This window comes from Agelaius tricolor, unplaced genomic scaffold (assembly GCF_023055355.1).
Source record: "Agelaius tricolor isolate 1412-34295 unplaced genomic scaffold, bAgeTri1.0.p SCAF_15, whole genome shotgun sequence".
Classification (NCBI taxonomy): domain Eukaryota; kingdom Metazoa; phylum Chordata; class Aves; order Passeriformes; family Icteridae; genus Agelaius; species Agelaius tricolor.
Window position 1 is genome coordinate 8,135,976 of NW_027269275.1, and position 21,447 is coordinate 8,157,422.

At 42.7% G+C, this 21,447-nt stretch overlaps 2 protein-coding genes across 4 annotated transcripts in view; both read right to left on the minus strand.

Annotated features, from left to right (window-relative positions):
* LOC139596240 (myosin light chain kinase 3-like) overlaps window positions 1–21,447 on the minus strand; it is a 45,316-nt gene that overhangs the window by 12,362 nt on the left and 11,507 nt on the right. Inside the window, exons 4-7 of one of the 3 annotated variants that reach the window (XM_071440322.1) lie at window positions 5,628–5,693; window positions 4,580–4,670; window positions 2,919–3,357; window positions 308–861 (exon numbers count right to left, since the gene is read on the minus strand). In XM_071440322.1, coding sequence (XP_071296423.1) covers window positions 308–861; window positions 2,919–3,357; window positions 4,580–4,670; window positions 5,628–5,693 — 1,150 coding nt within the window. Of the gene's footprint in view, window positions 1–307; window positions 862–2,918; window positions 3,358–4,579; window positions 4,671–5,627; window positions 5,694–20,291; window positions 20,556–21,447 lie in introns of those variants that run through there. The other 2 variants (XM_071440321.1, XM_071440320.1) reach the window with 2 other exon arrangements.
* On the minus strand, window positions 5,708–10,936 carry LOC139596244 (myosin light chain kinase 3-like). The gene has a single exon (XM_071440327.1). The coding sequence runs from the start codon at window positions 8,221–8,223 to the stop codon at window positions 7,663–7,665; it is 561 nt and encodes a 186-aa protein (XP_071296428.1). The 5' UTR covers window positions 8,224–10,936; the 3' UTR covers window positions 5,708–7,662.

Consider the following 21,447-nt stretch of genomic DNA (forward strand, 5'->3'; position numbering starts at 1 on the left):
AATGCTTCATCGAAAGAAAATTGTTTTTTTTCAAAATTCTCATACTTCTCATCACACATACACTTCATGCTATTTTATTTTAAATGAATTTTTTTCCCCAAAACACACTTTAAAGGGAAAGTTACTATTAAAAGAATCTGTGAATTGTTATTCACATAGCCAAAGGTACCCAGTGCAAAGAGCCCTTGAAGTGTAAGACATGGGTGTTCTACTGAGCACCTCTCCTGCTCTTGCTGTCTGTACAACAGGCAGGAATAGAACAAAATCCTCAATGTACAAGTTTCAAGAGCAATTATGAGCAACTTACCAATGATTTCTCCTTGAGTGGGAAGAGCTCTGCCAACTGCCAGAGATTTGGTCTTCTCTGGTGCCTCTCCTGTACCCTGCTGAGCATCATGTCTGCTTCCCCCTGCAGTCTCAGATCCCCTCCTCTCAGACTTGGTATCTGCTGGGGATTTTTCTGCTTTTGCTGTTTCTTGATAGATTTTCACTTTTGCCCCTGCATCTTTCACAGGCTCCTTTGCAGAGGTATTCTTTGACGTTATGGGCTCACATTTTAATTCTGATTTCTCTTCAGCTTTTTCACCTGGTTTGGGCTTGCTCAGGAATGGCTTTTGCTTCCCTGTTTGAGGTGCAAGTTCATTTTGCTTATTGTCCCCTTTAACTTCTGAATCTGGCTTGGAGCTGATGTTTTTAGGACTCTGTTGCAGTTTTAATTTGTCAGGCTGCTGTTTGACTCCTTTCAAGTCTACAGGTGTGGATTTCACTTTGGAACTTTTACCTCTGCTGTCACTTACATTTCCCTCCTTGGCCATGTCAATCTTTTCTTTCATGTCAGTCATATGTACACTGATGGATATCCTGCAGAGCAAACAGGAGACATTTGATATTGATGCAGGAGGCCAGCCTGGGTTTTGTAACTTTGTGGGGCAAGAAAAATCTGTTTCCAAACCCATGCATTTCTATAGTATGGATAAAACCTAACTGTAACAATCCTGCTGGGAATGACCCAGGAACACTAAGGGGAGAGCACCAAAAATCATGCTGGCTGCTGGCTCTTTCTCTGTGTCCTCCTCTCTCTACATGTCTGCCCTTCTGCTGAACAAAATGTCTCACCCTGCAAAGAGTTAATCCCACATTTGAAAACTTACCCACTTTTTGCAATTATTACAGTTGGTCTAATAAAACACCACTCAGATACTGATTGCCTGCACAAATTGCAGGCTGATTAGCTAAATGGCTGCCTGCTCACATGGCTCTACAAACCTGATGGTTTGTGTCCTCCTCCAGCTGGCTGACCTGCACACTCAGCCATCTGTGTTTGGGTCTTCTGATGGGATAGCATTCTTTCCACAGCTTTCTCTTAAAAATCTGGTTTTGATAAACTCTTTCACTCCAGCAATACTATTTTCCTTGGCATTTTAACTACTGGAAAAGATTAATGATTTTTTCCCTCTTGTGTTGCCTAAAAAGAGTACAGGTTAGAACCAATTCTCTGTGCTCCTAAACTCCATCAAAGACATTTGAGTGATAATGTTTGAGTCAACTGTTACAGCTCCAACTGTATGACTGACATGAGCAGTCTGATTTTACCAAGGCTGAACTGAAACTTGTGAAGTTGTAAAGGAGATTTTATACAATGGCAAATGAAGCCAGCTTCTGATGTCTGGGAGAGAACAGACCTCATTTTCACAAAAGTAATTGCCTCTTCCACTGGAGCAACCTCATTACAAAAGATGTTCTAAAAGAAAATGTTTCTGCTTTCTTAAAATAAGAGTGTGAAATGTCTCATTTTCTGCACCTTTAACACCCTGGTGCTGCTCTGGTGTGAGCTGGGAGAGCAGCTGAAGGCAGCTCTGAGCAAACACTTCCTCTGCTATCTAGACAAGCCTGAGCTCAGTGGGACTCTCGGGCACTTCTCCAAGCAGGGGAACACAGTGTCCCTCTGATGCCTCTGTGTGGGCTCACAAACTTCATTAGAAGCTGCATCCATTTTAGAGAGGTGTTTACCACCCTCATGTGACTTCCCACTCCAAACCATGACAATGCTGGGCTGCAGCTGCCCCTGGGGTTTACTCCAGCTTCTGCCTTCCACTTACTTGCTGGCCTCCCTCATCCCCAAACCAATCCCTGGGGCTCAGACACCAAATTTGTACACAGGAACAATGGTGAAATTCCCCACCCAAAGTCATACATACATTTGTGGGTGTGTATGGATGAGAGTCTCTCACCCCCACACACACATATAAATCACTTTACAGCCACCCAGACAGAGAGGCATTGGGAGTTAAAATCTGCCACAGAAGTTCCAGTTGTTCAGGTTTAGTTGGGAGGGGTCTTTTGGTTGTGGGGTTTTGTTGGTTTTTGTCATGTGGGTTTTTAAAATTTTAAATAAAAGGGATTAAAATAAAATCCCTGATAAATAATCCAAAGGAAAATGGACTATGAAACACCTATATGAGGAAAATATTAGCCTGATAGAGATGAATAAATGAACAATCTTTAGGTGACCAAAACACTGAAAACACTGAGGAGAACAAACACAAATTCTTTGGTTTTGTCACACACTAATAAACATCTCAAATTCCTTTCACCCCCATGGCTATAGAAACCAAGGAGTTGGGAGGGAGTGAGAGGTTTGAGTGAGTGGTTTATAACTACCTGAGCTCCTCTGTGGTGGTTTCTGTGTCAGCACACAGAAGTGCTGCCACCTCAAACCCCTCTGTCCCACCTGAGCCCTGGGCTGCACAGAACTTTACTCAGGACCCCCTGAGCCTCCTGCCTTAACCCTTGTAGGGTCTCTCCTCCTCTCCCACCACACAGGAGCTGCCTCCTTTAATGGGCTGGCTTTCCTTTTCTCCCTTGTAACCCATGGAAAGGTTCCAGGTCCCCCAGAAAGCCACCACCAAGGCCATTACCTGGTGTGAGTCACTTCACAGCCCGTGTCAGATATGGCCCTGGATGTGGAGGGCGCAGCCTCCCGGGACACGGCGCCCGCCGCTGCAGCTTTGCTTTCATTCTTGCCAGGCTTCTGCTGAACGAGCTGCCTGTGGCACTCAGCAGGGCCTGGGGCTCTGTCCCCCTTCTGGGCTTCAGCAGGAGCATTTTGGTTGCCTGCACGATCTTGATGTACGAAGGGAAGACCATTGTGTTGATTCACAGCTTTGACATCGATGTCCTTTTGCTGTGGGCAGCTCTTAGAGCTCTGTGTTTTGCCAGCACCTTCTACCCCTTGCTGCTGGGCTGTCCTGTCTTTAAGCTGGGGTTTGGAGTCAGCTTTGTGGGCTACAGCACTGGAAGTGTTCACCTTCTCACATGCTCCCTTGTTTTCATCCAGCTTTTTCACGCTTTTTGTCTCTGAATAAAAGAATCCATTAATAAACTATCCTTGGCAAAAGTCATGGCAAAACAGAGGAGGAATAAAGCAACACACCTCTCAAAATAACCTACAGAGTTACACTTGAAAAGATAGCAAGAATCCCCCAGAAGGTTTAAAATCCTTACACCATCAGGCTGGAGATACTACTCATGCTCATGGCTTAAACCCAGAGATTCACCTGCTGGACTTGGATTCCTTAAAGCAAAAAAAAAAAACAAACCTGCAAGGCTCAAGTTCATTGTATCTAAAATCTGAAATCACTTTGTGGGCAAATATAACAGGTAGTTTAAGGCACTGCAGATCCTGCAGGACCCAATACATCCTTCTCCCCAGTTAGGGGGGTAGGGACACACCCAGCAGGACTCCAAGGGACACTGAGGCACGAGACAGCACCCAACTTGCAGTTAGCACAAAAGGATTAAAAGGTTCTCCATCACCTTCCCATGACAAAGGCTGTGGTTATTAACATTCAGCATGCCCAGATCACCAGCAACCTAGGTTTGCTCACAATTCTCTGTAGCTTTTGGGTCAGAATTGTGACCATTTGCTTTGTTTTTGTCACTTCCAAAGCCATGAAGCTAAAAAGGGGACTGCCCATAAGGCAAAGGATTCACTGACAATTTGTGAAGACAGCAGCATGACAGGGCCTGCTCAACATCACCTTCACCCCTGCTGCAGCTCCACAGGCACTGACAGTGGATGCAACAGGGCAGTGCCCTGACAGATGCACCCTAAATAGGAATCTGGCCCTGACACACCAGTGAAACTTGCTGATCAAAAAAAGATATTCCAGTGTCAACACATCCCTTTTTCAGACAGGGGGAAGAGGGAGGGCTGCTTCAGAGGTATTAATGGAAAAGAACTTATTGGGTTTGCTATCTGATAGGGCCACTATCTTCACAGTATCTCCAAACAAGCTCTGCTCTCTGAATTCAGCTCACTGAAACCCAACTCAAAAAACCCCAGCTCTTCAGCTAAACAAAAGTGCTCCTTTTAATCTTCTAGCTTTTTGTAGTGCTTGATCCTGGGGATAAATCATCATGTGAAGGTGGTGAGAACAATTCTATTCTCCCAGTACTGAGGGGCAAAGTTACTCAGTTACATCTGGGTAATTCAGGTAGTGGGAAATAGCAGGCTATTAATTTCCAGTTTGTCTGCTGCACATTCTAGAGCCTGCAGCATGCCTGGAGTGATACATACCTTCCAGAGGCTTCTTGCTTTCAGTCTGGGTTCCTCTGTTACTAAGCACATGCTTAGGTTTTGCACCACTCTCCTCAGACTTATCTTTGGCCTAAAAATGACAGGGGAACACAGAAATTACAGTTACAGCCAAGAGTGTCTATTTCCCACTAGGTTCCTGCAGCTATGCAGGCATTCAGAGTCTGTGAAATGGACAGTTACACCTCTTCTGAATTATTAGTCAGTGCTCTGTTTACTTCTTTCCTCCAGTCTCACCCTGCCTTTGCAGGCAGGCATCCTTTTAAAACAACATAACAGATTAATAAATCAGCTCACTGCTTTCCAACATTTTCACTGTCAAGGTTTTTGCCTCCTGTCATCTCTACTCACACTGATTAAAAAGTATGACATGTGAAACATGAAACAGTAGAAAAAGAAATGATGCTGTATTTCTGTTGCTTTTTGGCTGGTGACAGAATGAAAAGTAATGTTTCTGAATATATTTGTCAAAACATATTTGTCTCAAGGTACCTAAAATTCATTATTTGACCTGATAAGAGGTGGTACCAAAAAAGAACCTCAAGTTTTAGATCAACTCTTGTGTATGCACTTGACATTTCACATGTCACCTTTAGAATTATTAAAAACAGAAGCAGATTTTTATCTTTAAGCAGTGTTTTTCCCCCAATTAATTTGAGAGGAGGGATATTTTCTAACAGAACCACTAAAGACCTCACACAGCAATACATGTGAAATCAAATTACAGCTGACTTCTGTGTGGCAAAAAGCATTACACAAAATTAGGGAAAGGCATAATATTTCCTGTGGTTGGCATACAGTTAAAAATCTAGTGATGATCGAGCCTCCTATCCTGATTTGTACAAGCAAATAAGCAACACAAAGTATTTCTGCAGGTAACTGATTACATTTGCACATCAGCCCTTCACCTGTTAGTAAAAGCAGTTAAGGATTTCATGCACCAATCCTACAGACTGAACAGAGCCTCCCCACCTCCCATTCCAAAAAACCCAAAACACCCAAAGAGCAAAAGTAGGAAAAAAATCATTACCCTTTTTATTACAGCTCTAAGCAAACCTGCAACAATGACCAGGGTGAACATTATTCTGGCACAATCCTACATGCAAAGAAAGCCTTGGGTAAGTGACAGTTTAATGCTGGTGTGTTTTTTTCTGGTTTTTAAGTAAGAAGTTAGAGGTTTGGAACTTGGGAAGCTCAATTCATAGTCTTTGTTGACTCCAAGCCCACAAAACTTCTTCCATAAGCATTCCCAAGGCATGCCTGGAATGCTGTCACAAACAGCTTCACCCAGAAATGCAAACAGGACCTCCCCCCTCCCAGCCCAGCCCGTGATAAGCAGAGCCCTGGGACAAACAGCAAAGGCTGGAAAACAGGAACAAGCAGGCAGCAAGTTCTTTTTCTGTGCTCCTCCTGAAACTGTGCAGCTCTTTGGACATGTTTGTGCTGCAAAATCCAGACCCAAGTTAGCAGATGGCTCAGCACAAGGTAATTTGTTCACCTGTGCTCTCTGCTCCTTTCCCCGCCAGGTCACGTTCACACACAGCCTCACTAACTCAAGATAGTTCAGATATCACTCAGCAGACTGTGATCAAAGGATGGACTTAAGGTTTAATAACTGACCTCATGCTCCAATTTCAAAAAGCGTTCATGACCAGAAACAAAGGAGGACAATGATGGTCACACTGGGGTTTGCCATAAAGGTGCTCGCCCACTACACCCTGACTGTTCTCCAGCCAAGGCACAGGTTGGAGCCTGGGACACTGACCTCCACCCCCCAACCTGCACCAGGTTGTCACCAGCAGGTCATTCCATCTCAACCTGCACCTGCCTATCCACAAAATCAAGCAAAGGACAGTATCTGTCTCCAGGCATTTTGCAGTGACTGTAATAACACAGCTTTACGCAAAACACATCAGACTTTCCCATGTCTCCAAAAACCTGTAGAACTGAAGCTGGAATGACTGAAACTGAGCTTTATCTCTATCCAGATTTAAGGTTGATAACTAATGCATGATTTATTGTTCTCTACACTAATGGAAGCACTTTATAAATTCTCCTGTCTCCTAACAGGCCAGCTCACTTGTCAGCCTCTGGCACTTAAAAAGGGAGACCAGGAGAGCACTGAAAGCTTGGAAAGTTACATTGTCATCAAACACTGCCCTGTTCTTCCAATGGGTTAGATGTACCTCCCCATCAAAGGATTTTACAGCTTTGGTGAAAAATATTTGCATTAGATATCAATGGACATTGTCATTTGAGCTAAATTCTCCTGACTGTAATCACATCTCCACACACATGCAGATCTGGAATGAATAAACATATTCCAGCCATTGCAGTTTTCCTCTCTTCCATTCCCATGGTGGGGTAGAAGCCACAGTGAAAACTGGAAACTCCCATTACCTAGAACTAATTCCACATGCCTGTAACTGTTAAAAAACAAGGCTGATCTATTTTCAAACACCATATCAACTAAGTACTGCTCTTGCCTGTTCCTCACTCACTGTCCTCAATAATTAAGAAATGCTTGGGAACTGATGTCTGGGAACTTGCAAACACAAGAACTACTTGATTGCAGAAGTGAATGCTGTCAATGGAGGTGATGAAGTCACAGCTGCATCACAAAAATGTAGCTAAAGACAACTAAGATGTCAAAGGATGTGTAAATCTGCTCAGTAACATGACCATAAACCAGCACAGGTCTCAGGAACTGCTGCTGTGTTCAGAATTTGTGAATGAACAAGGAAGTAGAAGCTTCCCTCAAAAAAACCCAAAAGCTTCTAGTATGTTACTCATACTTTCCACTGGGACCTCAATTCAGTCACTGATTTGGGTGACATTGCTGAGCTTTCAGCACTGGTAGAAGCTGAATTTTCCTTTCCAGTAGCAATCTCCTCCTCATAGCCATTCCAGGGCTGCCCAGCACCCTTCAGGAACCTCAGACACTGTTTTGAGCTTGCTCCCTGCCCTAAGAGCCTTGCAATTCAAAGGTCCCAGCAGTAACCTGTGCCAGCAATACAGAAAGGAAAACTTGAATTAAATATCATGCAAGAGATTGACAGGAGAGCCTAAAGCCCTGCTATGTCATAAAGTGAAATGAAGAACAGTAAAACTAAACCAACCTCAATTTCCAGCAGACTCCCCTTCTTCCAGGGCACAATGCCTTTGAGAATGAAATCCACTACTTTAGAATTTTTTAATACTTCTCCCACAAATGTAATAACTTTATCCAGGGTATCAACCCTTTTCTCTATCTTTGCCAGCCTCTCCTTATGCTTGGAGGCATCTAGCTGGGCAGCCTTCATCAAATTCAACACTTCTGAGCACATGCTCTGCACGTCAGCCTGGGCAGCGCTGTCCGGTTCCTTTGGGCCTTTCTGCACTGCATCTGTGCCACCAGGAGCTGCTTGGGATACTGTGAGCTTGTTAATGCCATTTCCTACAGCAGCAATGCCTCTGTCCACTTGCTGCAGTTTGCCTGTCAGGTCTTCTTGGAAATGCAGCAGTCTGTCCATCTTTTCATTCAAGAGATAGAGTTTTTTGTCCACCGTACTCAAACTGTTCACTTTTGGAGGCTGAAACTTGGTCAGGGCGTGTCCCTGTGCGAGGTCCAAGCTCCCCACAGACATTGTGTCCAGACAGCAGGAAGTCAGACAGATTAGGCTGCCTTTGCATTAATCATAAATTAGAAAATGAGGCTCTGAAAGTTCATCTTCTTCAGCTATTCCTACACCAGACAAGCTCACTTACTGGAGTCACTAGAGCATATCGTGAGATAGCTACTGCACAAAAGATTTATTTCTGTGTTATCTGTTTCTTACTGTGATGGAGGCAATGATGGAGGCAGTTTGGCACCAGACTGTGTTTTCTTGTGCCTCCTTGACGTCACAAAACCATTTAAAATTCTTTCTCGAGTGGCTGTTGATAGGCAAGCATCTTAACAATGGCCAATGCCTGCGCAGGCCTCTGGAGGGAGGGGGATTGTTTTCATGACCAGTTTTAGTTCTGCGATAATGAAAAGGTGCTAGAACATTTCCCTTCATTAAACAGGAGAAAAAATAAAAGTAAACTGGCTGGCCTTGTGCTGAAGCTTGGAAGAATTCAGCTCTGTAGCACGGATGCAGAACGCCCAGCATAGACACAGGGTGCTCTTTCAGTTGGCTGGCACTTGAATTTAAAAATAGAGTACAATGACAATGACCTGAAATACATATCTAGCACCAGCATGTCTCTGTCAACTGAAACTTCTAAAATTAAATCTTTCTCCCAGGTTATAAAAATGAACCAAGTTAAAAAAAAATCATAATGAAGGCACAGCAGAATTAGTCTGACTATTAGCAATTAAATTATTAAATCATAAATCTTAAAGGATTTGTTATTGACTTGCTCTTCACTTCTGCATCACAGCATATCCACTATACAAATGACAGTCACTAGAGAACAGAAAAAGTCACTTCACATTGCACAGGCTCCACTGCCACAGCTCTGAATGCTTTAGAAACATTAATGAATGTACCCTTACAATAGCACACAGAAGGGGAGTCAGTTCTCTGCCACAGAGGATGAACTGTGGCATCAAGAGAGAGCAGTTTGTCCCATGCCAGATGTGACCCTGTCACACGACTGTGTCTGGCTCTCCTGGTTCCCTCTGCACTGCTGAGTGCAGAGCAGGGAGGAGAAACAATGGAACCACAGCAAAGCCTTTGGGATCCCCAGCACCCCTCTGCCTCCAGCCCCTTCCTCATTTTTTGTAAATGGTATATGGAAAAAAAAAAGTCACTCTTAATGTGAATTTCCTGTATGACACAGAACATTCTAGACATTAAACCCCTTCCCACAGAGTAGTAGCAGCATTAAAGTTACTCTCTCAAGACAATGTTGGATCCTTGCCACTTCTGTAAGATGAGAATTTTTATTTACACTTTAAAAGAAGTGTTACATTATAGCCAACCTGGTTTTTCTGTGACATTTAGAGGCAAATAACCAGCTTTACCAAACACAGCCAAAGCTGTGAGACTTGGACTGTTCATCACCTTCCCAGGAGAGTTTGAATATCAAGCAATGACTTTAGAAGAAAACCTGGCACTTTGTGCCATGTCACTTCTCCTGACCAAAAAAGTATTTTAAAGTCACTGGGGTTTTCACAGTGGTCTGGGATAGAATGGTGTAAGTTTTGTGATATCCCATACAACACAGTAAAATATTCAGCTCTGTCTTGAAGGTTTAGGACATGGGCAATAAATGCCTTGCAACTCTACTACTGCAGTTAAAGAATCAAGAGCTTTTAGCCAAATGCCTCCAAAGAATTCATTCTTTCAAGCCCACAAACATGCTTGATGACAAAAGATAAAAACAACCAACATAATTCACTAAATCAAGAGTACCTGCTGAATGTTGTTCTGTTAGGAACAAGAAGAAAGTGGCAGAGTCATGAGAGTGTTGAATTTAAAGTCAGACAACTTACAGCAGATACTTCAACAAGGAAGCTTAGCCACAGAAAGTCATCCCCAGCTGCACACACAGAACTCGAGTTGCCACCACCAGTGTGGGACTCCAGGCACAGCACAGGGCCAGGAAACAAAGCAGGTACAACCAGGAGCACAACTGGCTGTGCTTGGGGGCAAACAGGAGTCCTGCAAAACCTTGAGCTGCTCTCTTAGTTATTTAACAACTGAGAGCAAAAAGCATGATTGCTGCCCAATTGTATTATCTAGTGTTATTATTCCTGTAACTGCTGGTTTAATCCTCTTCACTTACTGTGGTAAATGCTGTGTAAAGCAAAAAGTGGGGCTTCAAAAAAAAAAAAAAAATCCCATCCCTTTGTCCTCTGGATTCAGCCACATGCACTGTGTATTCCAGCCACATGGAAGAGATTTCATCACCCAACTGCTCACACAGTGCACTGAGAGATGTTTGAAAGAATGCTCTACAGAGAATTCTTGCTAAAAATATGCAGCAAACATTCCTTGCTAGTGTTGTCTGAGGAACAGGGAAGATCCAGCCATAACTGCCTCCTACTCTGATACAGCTGTTTAACCTATTATACTGCTTACATCAAACTGTGCCTCCATAAACAACTGCAAAATTACAGATGGGATGAAGGACAGAGAAGGAAACCTCATTTGGACCAAAGTAAAAAGTTTTAAACACCTGTCACAAAGTTAAAGTTGGCTATTCTTTATTCTTTTCATTTTCTCCTCCACTCTCTTTTTGCACTGCTGGCAAACACACAACCAGAAAAAAATGGCTCTGGCAAGTCTAACAGTTTGTCTTTCCTTCAGGATGATACTATGCTCAAATACTGGCAAAAACCCTTTTATTCCCTTTGCTTTGAATTACAAAAGCAGGCAACTGTTGTTCAGAACATTGATTCAGTGCCCAGTGTTCAGATCTTGCTTGAGTAGCCTGCAGAGAACATTTATTTCCATTGCTGGTCCCAAGCCTTTTAATAGTTACCAAAACTAAGGGAAAAATCCTAAAATGCCTGACACCAAAAAAAAGCACATTGTGATAAGTGCCACAGCCTATCAAAGTCACTTTTGCTTTGTGAGGAACTGTGGCTTAAAAGGACATTTTGCACTTAGATACCACAACACAGGGTGCTTCATCTTCAGCCCCCAAATTTACAGAGTGCTGTGTGAACAACAAATGCCAGAGAGCACAGCTATGTTCAGTCACTGCCCAAACTGGTGACCCACAAGACTCCATCACTGTCTGGGTGTAACTCTGAACAAAGTTTCTCATGACAATTGTGGGTTTCTGCTCATTTCTTCCAGGTAACAAAAAATGAGCACTGGGATCTGGAGTGTGCAGGCAACTGCCTTGATTCCATTGTCTGCTGGACTGAAACAAACCTTTCTGGTCCCTTTAAAACACCTCCAAGGTATCAGGTACCTCAGGAAGGCAGAGAAAAGAAACACACATCCTGGAGAAACACAACTACAAGTGACCTTGAAGCAATGATGCCACAGGGACTTCTATTCTCAAGGGGGAGAAGAGTTTATTCCTCTTTGGCTCACACCTCTCACACACTCCCAGCTGGGAGAGAGATGTCAGAAAACAAGAGAAAAATTCAGATTCAACACAGAAAACCTATCATATAGCAGTTTAGTTACCATTCCTCCTTGCTAGGTCTGACCCAAAGGAAGGAAAAAATCCTCAAAGATGGAGTGAATAGAAAATAAAATATAAAAAAAAAAATCTACACCATGTACTGAAGTGACAGCAGAGACTGATAGCCCAAATGAGAAATGTCACAGAGGTTAAAACCAGCTGCTCAAATAGATCATCTCATTAGATTGTTGCATTGCTTCCAACAACATTGTAAAACTGGAGATGGCTGACAATACATAAGAAAGTGAAAAAATAACTTTTTATATGGCCCATAAAAAGCCAAAGCTTAATACAGAACTTAAAGGCTTTGGGAAAAGTTTGCAGTGCAATAGAGTTCCAAGGAGATGGAAAATGCAATGTGGCAAAACATCAGGAGATTACAAAAGGAAAAACCAAAGCAAATAAACTCAAAGCAGTCTGGCTACATCTGATAAACACTGCTCAGGCAAGAAAAAAAGTAATTTTTTTTACAACTATATTTTACATATTTAGAAACCAGATGTCAGCTTTTTCAAGTTATAATGAAAATCTACTTAATCTACATCTAATTGCTGCAGCTCATTAACATACATTTCCCACTTTTCTCTACAGCAAATGAAAGGGTAACTGAACCTTTTTAGGGTATCTAAATTTCTGAACTACTAAACCTAGTTTCTCATGAACAGCACAAAAGGTCAATTTATTATAGCCACAGAGTAATGCTCCAGCAACAGACCAAATCTAACAGCAAGCACAAAGGAGGCAGTGGCTCTAACTCAGAGGAGTAACTTCCAAGGCAAGAGATGCCCATCAGCCTGGATAAATCCCTCCAGCCCATGGCTGCCTTTCCTGCTGGGACCAGGGGAAAGTCCAGTTCCTCAGCCTGAGAACTGGACCACAGCTGCTTTAGAAGGCCAAGAACCCCACATTTAGTGCATCACTCATGCCCTGTTGGTTGAAATCCATCTGCCCAGTAAAAGGATCTGTGGAACAGTGTTGGTATCCTCAGGTGACCCTGGCAAGAACAACTCAATATTGCCTCTGTCACAACATGGCTCTGGTGCCAGGTACCCCCATCAATCACCATGGAAACTTGGGGTTTCTAGTATTGAATGAGAGAAAACTGCTAACACAGTCAATTAGGAAATACCCTTGCAAGTCCTGCCTTCCTTCCCCACTTCCATTTCATTATTTTCCAGACAACTGAATCTAAGGATGTCTGCAGGCAGCAGCAGAGCCAGGGATAGGTTACTGAACCTGATACCATGTGCACTATTGTAATGCATCTCAGCCAGGCAGCTGACAGCAGAGCTGAACAGATCAATTATGACATTTCATTTACATCAAAGTGATGAGATTTCTAGATAACACTGTTTACCATGTGCCCACAGTCCTTCACCAGGTTACTCTGCCTCTCAGGATGCCAACATGGCACCTGCTGTCTATCCACGTTCACTCACTTGACCCCAGAGCTTATTCCTCACCACCAGGTCTGTTACTCACAGAAACTACATTAGAAAGCTCATTACTTAAAATTTTCATCCTTTCAATTTATTTTATTTTTAAGCAGCTATTAAATTATGGAGCAGAAGAGTGGTAACTGAGAATGTTTCCTCAGTGTGGTGGTAAGGATTCAGCATCCCACTCCTCCACACCCTCCAACAAAGACTTCTCCTCTGGAAACTGAACAAAAAAGTCATGTTGATCCTGCTTCCCCTGAATTTCAGTGGTTTTATATCTAATGCAGTCAGTTCCTCATAAAGCCTGCTGATTTTCAGGGTCAGCCACAAAAGCTCCCCTCAGAGTCAAGAAGCTTCTTACTTACAAGATGCTCTCTCAGTACTACTGGGAGCTCAGCAGAGAGCCCTGAGGCCCACCTGACACCTGCCAAAAGCTCTTGTGTCAATGCAGTTTGCTCAGGTACAAGAAATTCTGTGTCACTGGGATCTGCCACAACAGGAGAGTGACCCTGGCTGTGCAGTAATGCCAAGAGGAATAAAACCAGTAAAAGCAAATTCTCCTCATTGAAGTGATGAGATAGGGCTCTCAGGATACACACACAGGGAACAGACCTGTGGCATAAGAAAGGGTTATTTCTAGACAGTCAACTTTTCTGAAAAACAAACTTACATAACCCAGAGTTTGCTCCAAAACACATTAAAACCAGCACAATTGCTCTTGCTGACTTGAAATTTGACTGGCTTCAAATCAAATCCCTCAGAAAAGCCTCTACTTTGCCAGCAACATGCTTTTGTTTGAGAAGATGCAAATTCCCTAACTGCACTTTCTGCGCTTCTGCTCCTTTCCTACTTCAGAAGATCTTTTTAGCTTCAAATCTGAAAAGATACAACAAAAATGCACACTCAGAGCTGTTCTAACTTGTTCATTTGTTACCATCATTTCCAACTCCACCTTTCACCCACCATGACTGACAATTGTTGTAAGAACACATCATTCTATTTTCTTTGCTTCTCCACTTACGTTCCCAAGGTTGAAGGGCAAGAACTGTCCTCCAGCCCCCCTTCCTGGACACTGAGGTATCACCACCTCAGCACAATTTTACATTGCAGTGGTTTAGGTCTTTGACAGGTAAAACACACAAGCACCTCAAATCATGCTGGACTGCACTGGAATTAAGAGACAGAAGTGTTCATGGGCAGCCATGCAAGAGGCAGCCTCCAAAACCATCCAACTGGACTCCAGCATCCCTTGGTGCTGCCACACACCCTGGGAACTCCTCCCAGGTGGAGTTTACAGAAGCAGTTCCTGCCACCATGTCAGGCCTATGTAAGCTGGGGTCTCAGTCCCTGATTTTTTCTCTCACCCACGTTCCCACCTGACAGCTCCCAACTGTGGTACAACAAACACCAAGCACTGCATTCACTGCTCCTTGCTAATAATGCTCTTTGCAGGAATTAAACTGTAGGGGTTTTTTTAAGTAAGAACTCTTTGCCATTGCTATTTCTCACTGAAACCCAAAACACCATGTTAACAAAATTTTAGATCAAGTAAATACTTATGTGCCCTATAATGAAGTCTGTTATGTGCTATTTTCACCTGCTGATTTAGATCTGGTATTTTGCTTTGACATCATTCACAAATACAGGAATAACCATCACTTCAGGCTTAATAACCATCAGTCTCAACACAAACTGCTTGGAAAAAGATTCAGAATAAAGGAGTTTGTGTACAAAAAGCAGTGGTTTTGCAAACTCTTCTCAATAATCAAAGCTCACATAGAAGCCCCTTGCTGTCCTTGAGGTGAATGTTTCAATGTTTGGCAAAAAGCAGAGAAATTGCTGCATCCATCTCAGCTGTGAAAAACATCTCCAGCTAAACTTATAATGGTTTTTATCAGGTTGGAAGAAGTATACAGGAAACAAACAAAAGAATGTGATCTACAGAAAAGCTTCCCTAAAGGAACATTATACCACATGCCAGTGGAATTGCAGAAGGCAACTAACAACAGGAATCAAGTTTCTCAGAGCAAGGAATAAGAAGGCAATTTTTTAAGTTTATCTCTCTGAAGCAGATAGCTTAAGAACAGTTGGGTGTGAATTAGAAGCCTTGAATGAGGGCTCCAGTGCTATGATTGAGCACAGAGATCCATCTTTCCATCTGGGGTTAGTATCTCAGCACAAATATCTAGTAAGAACAGAAATTCAGAGCACATTTGGTACAGCCATTTCCACTCCCAAAACAGCAAATACCCCTCAGTGCTTCCCTGCAGGGCTTCTATCAGGACTCACAGGTTTTGCTTCTGAACCACCTTGCTACCTTAAATCAGCAGTCAACAGACTCCAGAGCATTCATTTTCTTCAACCACACAGACATTTCTCTGCACTCATAGGAGGCTCCTGAATTAAAACAAATAAATCATTGATTTTGGAATTCTGCTGTTAGATCAGTGACAAATTAATCTCCAGCTGCATTGCAGAGACAGCTGTAGTGTAAACAGACACACTGATTATCAGTGCTGGACTACAAAAACAGCCCCAAGGCCTGGCACCACAAAGCCAAAATCACTCAGAGGAAAGCAAGCAAATAACAGTGCTGATAAAAGATCCAGGATATAAATGGTCTGGATTTCATATTAGCTGATACCAGGAGTATTTGCCACTAATGGGTAGTAGGGAAGTGCCAGCTAGAAATCCAGTAACAGTGCATCAAGACCTTTCCAGTGCAAGAAATTAGGAGAGGAGTTAAAACACATCCACTGGATGCTGGAAAATACTGCTGTCATGTTCTCCAGAGAGGTAAGCAAATTCCAGCTGGCAAGAGTCCCTACATAATATCCCTGAAAATGGTGAAATACAGGGGTCTCATGCTCTTGTTCCACCACAAAAGGAGAAACAGGAAAATTCTGACAAAGTTTGTGTACACTGAATCAATCCATTGAAGAGTGGATTCTGCACTGACCATAAAACAGATAAAAGTGCCCCAAAACAAGCTCAGTGTCCCACAGCAATGACTGGCAGCTTCCTACCTGCCTTGCCAAGACAGGCCATCCCTGCTGGCCAAGGTGACAACTGCCTCACACAGTGGGATGACCCACAGCCATTTGGTAGCTTGTGTACAATGTGTTCTGGCCCTAAACCTGATAATTCTGCATCAAGAACAAGAAACAAGAAGGTCAGCCAGTCATCAAATCTGTAGCAAACTATTTTCTTTTTATAGCAAGACAGGTCAAGGGAGATGCCAACCAAGCTGTGCTGATTCCTAAAGGGGTGCTGAGAATTAACCAGAACCCTGAAGCTTCCCACACTGGGCTCCTGGGGACTTTAGCTGAAACTGGGAACAGGAACCCACCAAGAAAACGTCCAGAACAGAGTTATTGATAGAAAAAGGGCATTTCTTTTCAACTCTGCCCAGCCCCAGACTGTATCAGTGACCATGCAATGGCAGTGCTGGAAGGAATCAGGTCTCTGAAGGGAAGCATTCAGCACCTGAAATCAGAAATATGCCTAAGAGAGGTGAGCAGAAAGCACATGGGCTGCTCAAGCCTGAACAACAAAACAAGGACACCAATGAGAGAGTGAAAGGTGAGCCACAAATATAGAAGACAACAGCAGGAGGACCTGTTAGCTCCTGCTATCTCAATTCAGCCATGGAGAAGGTGAAAACAAACCTGGTTTGTAATGTCACAGACTATATATAGTTTACTACTTTAGTTTCTGGGATATGAACTGTCTGAAAGGATACTCAATAGAGTATATTTAGACTGCAGACCACTATGGTGCAAAATTTATATTGGAGCACATGATATCTTCCTCTTGAGCTCCCACAAAGTCTGGGGGGAGTGTTAATAATTGAGATAATCAGAAATTAGTCAATCATGTATTTTTCTAAAAATCCCAGTCCTTCAGGATGGTTTACCAATTCCATTCATTTCTTTCAGTCTGTCTGCCTCTGTGAGCTCTCCACAGCAGTGTGCACACAGCCTGCCAAGAATGTGGACCCCAGGAGGGCTCTGTGGGCCCTGCAGTACATGGACTGTCCAGAGCCTGCATCCCAGAGCTGCTCTTCTGGGGAGAGAGAAGAGTGACCCCCAGGTGAGCAGGAGCCTGAACTGCAGGTGCCAAGGCCTGATCTCCATCTGCAGCTCTGCAGTCCCAGCATGAACTCCAGAAAACAGGAGACAACTGCTAAAAGAAATTAAAGGTAATTGTGCAGTGCAAGAACAGGAAGCTCAGGATGTGAACCAACAGCACCTGAGGAGTTCCAAATAACTCTACACAGGATTCAGAAAAATATCTCTGAGCAGCAAAAGCAGCAAGACATTAGCCCTCCAGAAAAACCCCACAGAGTGAGACACATACCCCCAATCACAAACATGAATGAGCAGAGGAGCATCAAGATTAACTTTTAGGACCTCATTAAGGCTGTGTCCTAAAAAAAAGGATAAAAAATGAATCAGGTCCAGCAAATCAGAAGAAAGACAGCAGAGCACTAAGGTTAAAAGGATTGATCTAGGCGAACATCAAAGCTGTTCAGCTCCAGAAAGGAAAAGTCTGAAGGAAGTACAGGGGCCTTGATCTTCAGGCACACGTTACAACACTCCTGTCACTGCCTCTCCTAAGAGTCCAATTAATTTCAGAGAAAAAAATGCCTCATCTTATTGCTTGAGCACCAACTTTCCCCTCCACTGTACCTCTGAGCAATAAGAGATTTCCAATCAATCTGTAAGAACATGCAGGGCACTGTTGCAGAGCTGCCTGGGGTTAGAGTCCTTCCACAAGAGCCCAGGCAGCTGAGCCAGCCCCTTGCTTGAGAGCAGCAGGCACAGCACAGTACCCCAGGTACTGCACAGGAGACTCCAGCCCACAAGCACACAAACAACAGATTCCCCCTGCAGCCACTGACATCAGAACTTACACACACCCACCAGATCCTGCTGGGACAGGCTCAAACCTGACCTGCAGGCTGACACTGGGAAAAGAGAGCTCTCCCTAGGCTTAATATTAAACTTACACATTAGAGCAGTTCTCACCAGCTTTACTAAGAATTGCACATGTGGTCCAAGACTATTCATCCTTATGGGTTCTCTGCCAGTCCCATCCTCCAAAAGTATCCTTCCCTTTGCAATGCTCCATGAATTTGAGTACTAGCTTTGTGAACAAAACAAAGGATGATTTTCCAAGAGATAAACATAATGAGTTTGGTAAACTGGCCAGAGTGATGTAATCCAATGCGAGACATCCAAAACAAAGTTGGTTTTGACTGTTAGTGCACTGAGGACAAGGAAAACCAATAAATCAAAATAAAGCTAAGATAACTTCTACCTGTGGACCTTAATGTGTTTCCAGAAGAGAAGCACCATTATCACTAATTTTACAGAAAAGGAAATTGAAGTAATGAATATGAAAGAATTATTCAGTCACCCAACAGATCAATTACAGAGAAACAAGATATTCTGAATCTCATTATAGTCTTCATTGCAAAACACTAACTCTGATCTGCACAGAGCCAAGCCACAGAATGCCATGGAGACAGATAACTGCAGTACTGACTTATTTGCCCCAAGACATGACTAGTCAAAAAAACCCTGGCTCATTTGTTTTTATGGTTCTAGGGCCACCTTCTGTAGTCCTGAAAATCTCTTTCATTTGCACTCCTTCAGTAAAAAACCAAGAGAAAATCTCACATATTTCAGGCTGTTTATTACCTTTAACAAAAAGCTGAAAATGAACAATTTAAACACATCATTACCTCTTCAACAAGAACAACAGATGAGCAGTATATTCAAATGAACAAACCAAAACATTTTTCTGCTATGTTGCCATAAATAGACAACAAAATATGCAGTCACTAGGATATGAAATGTGTCTGGTCAACTGAGCCTGTTTCTTATGTAAGATATGATTCAAAAAAATCATCATACTCTGGCCTATTAAATCCATTACATGTTGTTACATTAGAGGAATTTAAAGCTTTGGAACAATATCCTACTTATCAAAATTAGTAAAAATTTTGTCTGTTCTTCAACTGAGCCAGAACTCAGTTTATTGCTGTTGATTTAGTTCATTTACTCCATTGGCTCTTTAAAAAACAAAGATGATTATGAATACAGGCTCTTTAAGAAAAGCCATTACAGCTATTGTTGGACAAAATACATGAGGAAATCCTTTCTTCAAAATTTTGAAAGAGAACCGTTTCAAAAAACCCACAACAATCTGATCTATTCTAATTAAAATGCAACTCCTACAATTTTATATTTTTTAAATTTCTTGAACATTATTATGTGTCCATGGAATTCTTTTTAAAGTTGCTTAAGTACATTTTCTGCTACTGCTCTTTTCATCAGCTCAAAAAGTAGGTAAATGCAAACAGGCTACTGAAAACAAATACTTTTCCTAGACTTTCTGCCACAATAGCAACTGAAACTGAAGTCCACAGGCATCTTGAAAGCACAGTGGATTTTAATAGGTAGCTTACAAAGGTAGAAAAGCAGATTCCCATCCTCCCTTCACCAGTGGTGTCTCCACAGCTCTGTGCTCACAGGGTCTGTGCTCTGTCCATCTCTGTCCAGCTCTGGGGAGAGCTCTCTTCTGCTTTGCTCCTCAGACCTGTGCACTGTGGGGTTCTGATCTCACAGCTTTCCAGGATGACCCCAGAGCACCCTTTGAGGCATTGAGTGCCACCACTCAAGGTGATTGCACTGCTTCTACCACAGGTCAGATGGGCTCATGCAGAACTTGGCTGCTCATGAAATCACCTCGGGGTCAGCCTGCCCAACAGAGTCACTGTATAAAACACACAGACCTATGGCAAGCAAAGCAAAAAGCACTAACAACCAACCTCCACATAACTCGAATATCAGTCAGCCATCCTATACAATAAATATTCCAATCAGAATAAAAGTTTGAATGTGCCAAGGCTCCCATGAAAAGTAAATTTATTTACAAAGGCAAAGCCTGCAGTCATCATTTCAGAAACACCTCCTTGAGGCTGGCAGGTGTTTTGCAAGCCAACAGGCTGCACAAGCTGGCCAAGAATGTCAAACACACAGAGCATGTTACAAAAGGCACAGAAACCAATTCTGTGCCATTCAGAAAGTTTTCAGTTTCAAACCAGGCTCACAATAAAGCACTAAGGAGTCCCTTACCGTAAATCTCTTTATGTAATCTGAAACACAAAATCCTCCCACGCTCAAACGTAGGGATCTGTGCAGGGCAGATTCTTGATATAAAGTCCCCATTCTGTTTGTCTTGTCTGGTGGTCACCCTGGTAGCCTGCAGCCTTTCAGTGAATAAAGCTGCACAGCCTCCCTGGATCTTGCTAGAATTCTGCTTGTGTGATAAACCAGGCATTTCATCTTATCTGACACTACACCAGGCATTTCAGTCATTTCACTGCCTTATCACAGTACTAAGTTCTGTCCATATCCCTGCAGTTCACTTCCTGAATCACTGATAACAGATACTCCAGGGCACAGAAACAATACAAGATGACAGCCAGACCTCTGGAGCCACTGAGCAGTCCCTTCTCTGCATTTCTTTGTTCCTTCACTTATTTTAATCCAATTTTACTTCGCTGTAGCTGTAACTTAAGGACAGCACTTTGGCTTCAGCCAAGCACTGACAAGACTGCAATTTATCCAAGTGCTATTCTATTTTTCAGTGACACTGATAACTGCTGCAGGATATTGCCCTCAACACAACACAAATCTAACACATGTTGGAATTTCTTGCATGCCCAACTTCTTAAGCACAGGAATAGTGGGAACAATGAATGGACTCAAAATGACCGTTCAGGAGGGTTCATCCTCCATCAGAATTCACACACCTATTATGCCTTAAGCACTGTCTCTACATGCACACAGAGCCATTCCCTTCAGTCTCTAAACACCTCACTTACTTGCACAAGTGTATGTTGCCATGAAGGCCATGTAGGCATATTTGTGAACCCCTAGATCTAGGATCTTTAATTTCTACCTACACAGTTAAATATGCAGCCACAATGCACCCAAATGATGCTCCTCATGCATTTGATTCTCAGCCAATGAATTCCTTTTTATTTTACCCTGTGTAAGATATGCTTTTTTTAAAAAAGAGTTCTTACCTGTAAGTTTGTGTCCATGGAGGACAAACACACAAACAGAACAGATATGAAGATGCTGGATGACCTAAGAAGGAAATTAGTTCTAGAGAAGTAGAAGGAAATCTGCTTTCAGTTTTAATCTTTGTTTTCCTCTTTCACTCAGCCAACAAGCTGTAATAGAATTATCTCTGATTACAAGCTGCAAGTGATCTAGCATTAAG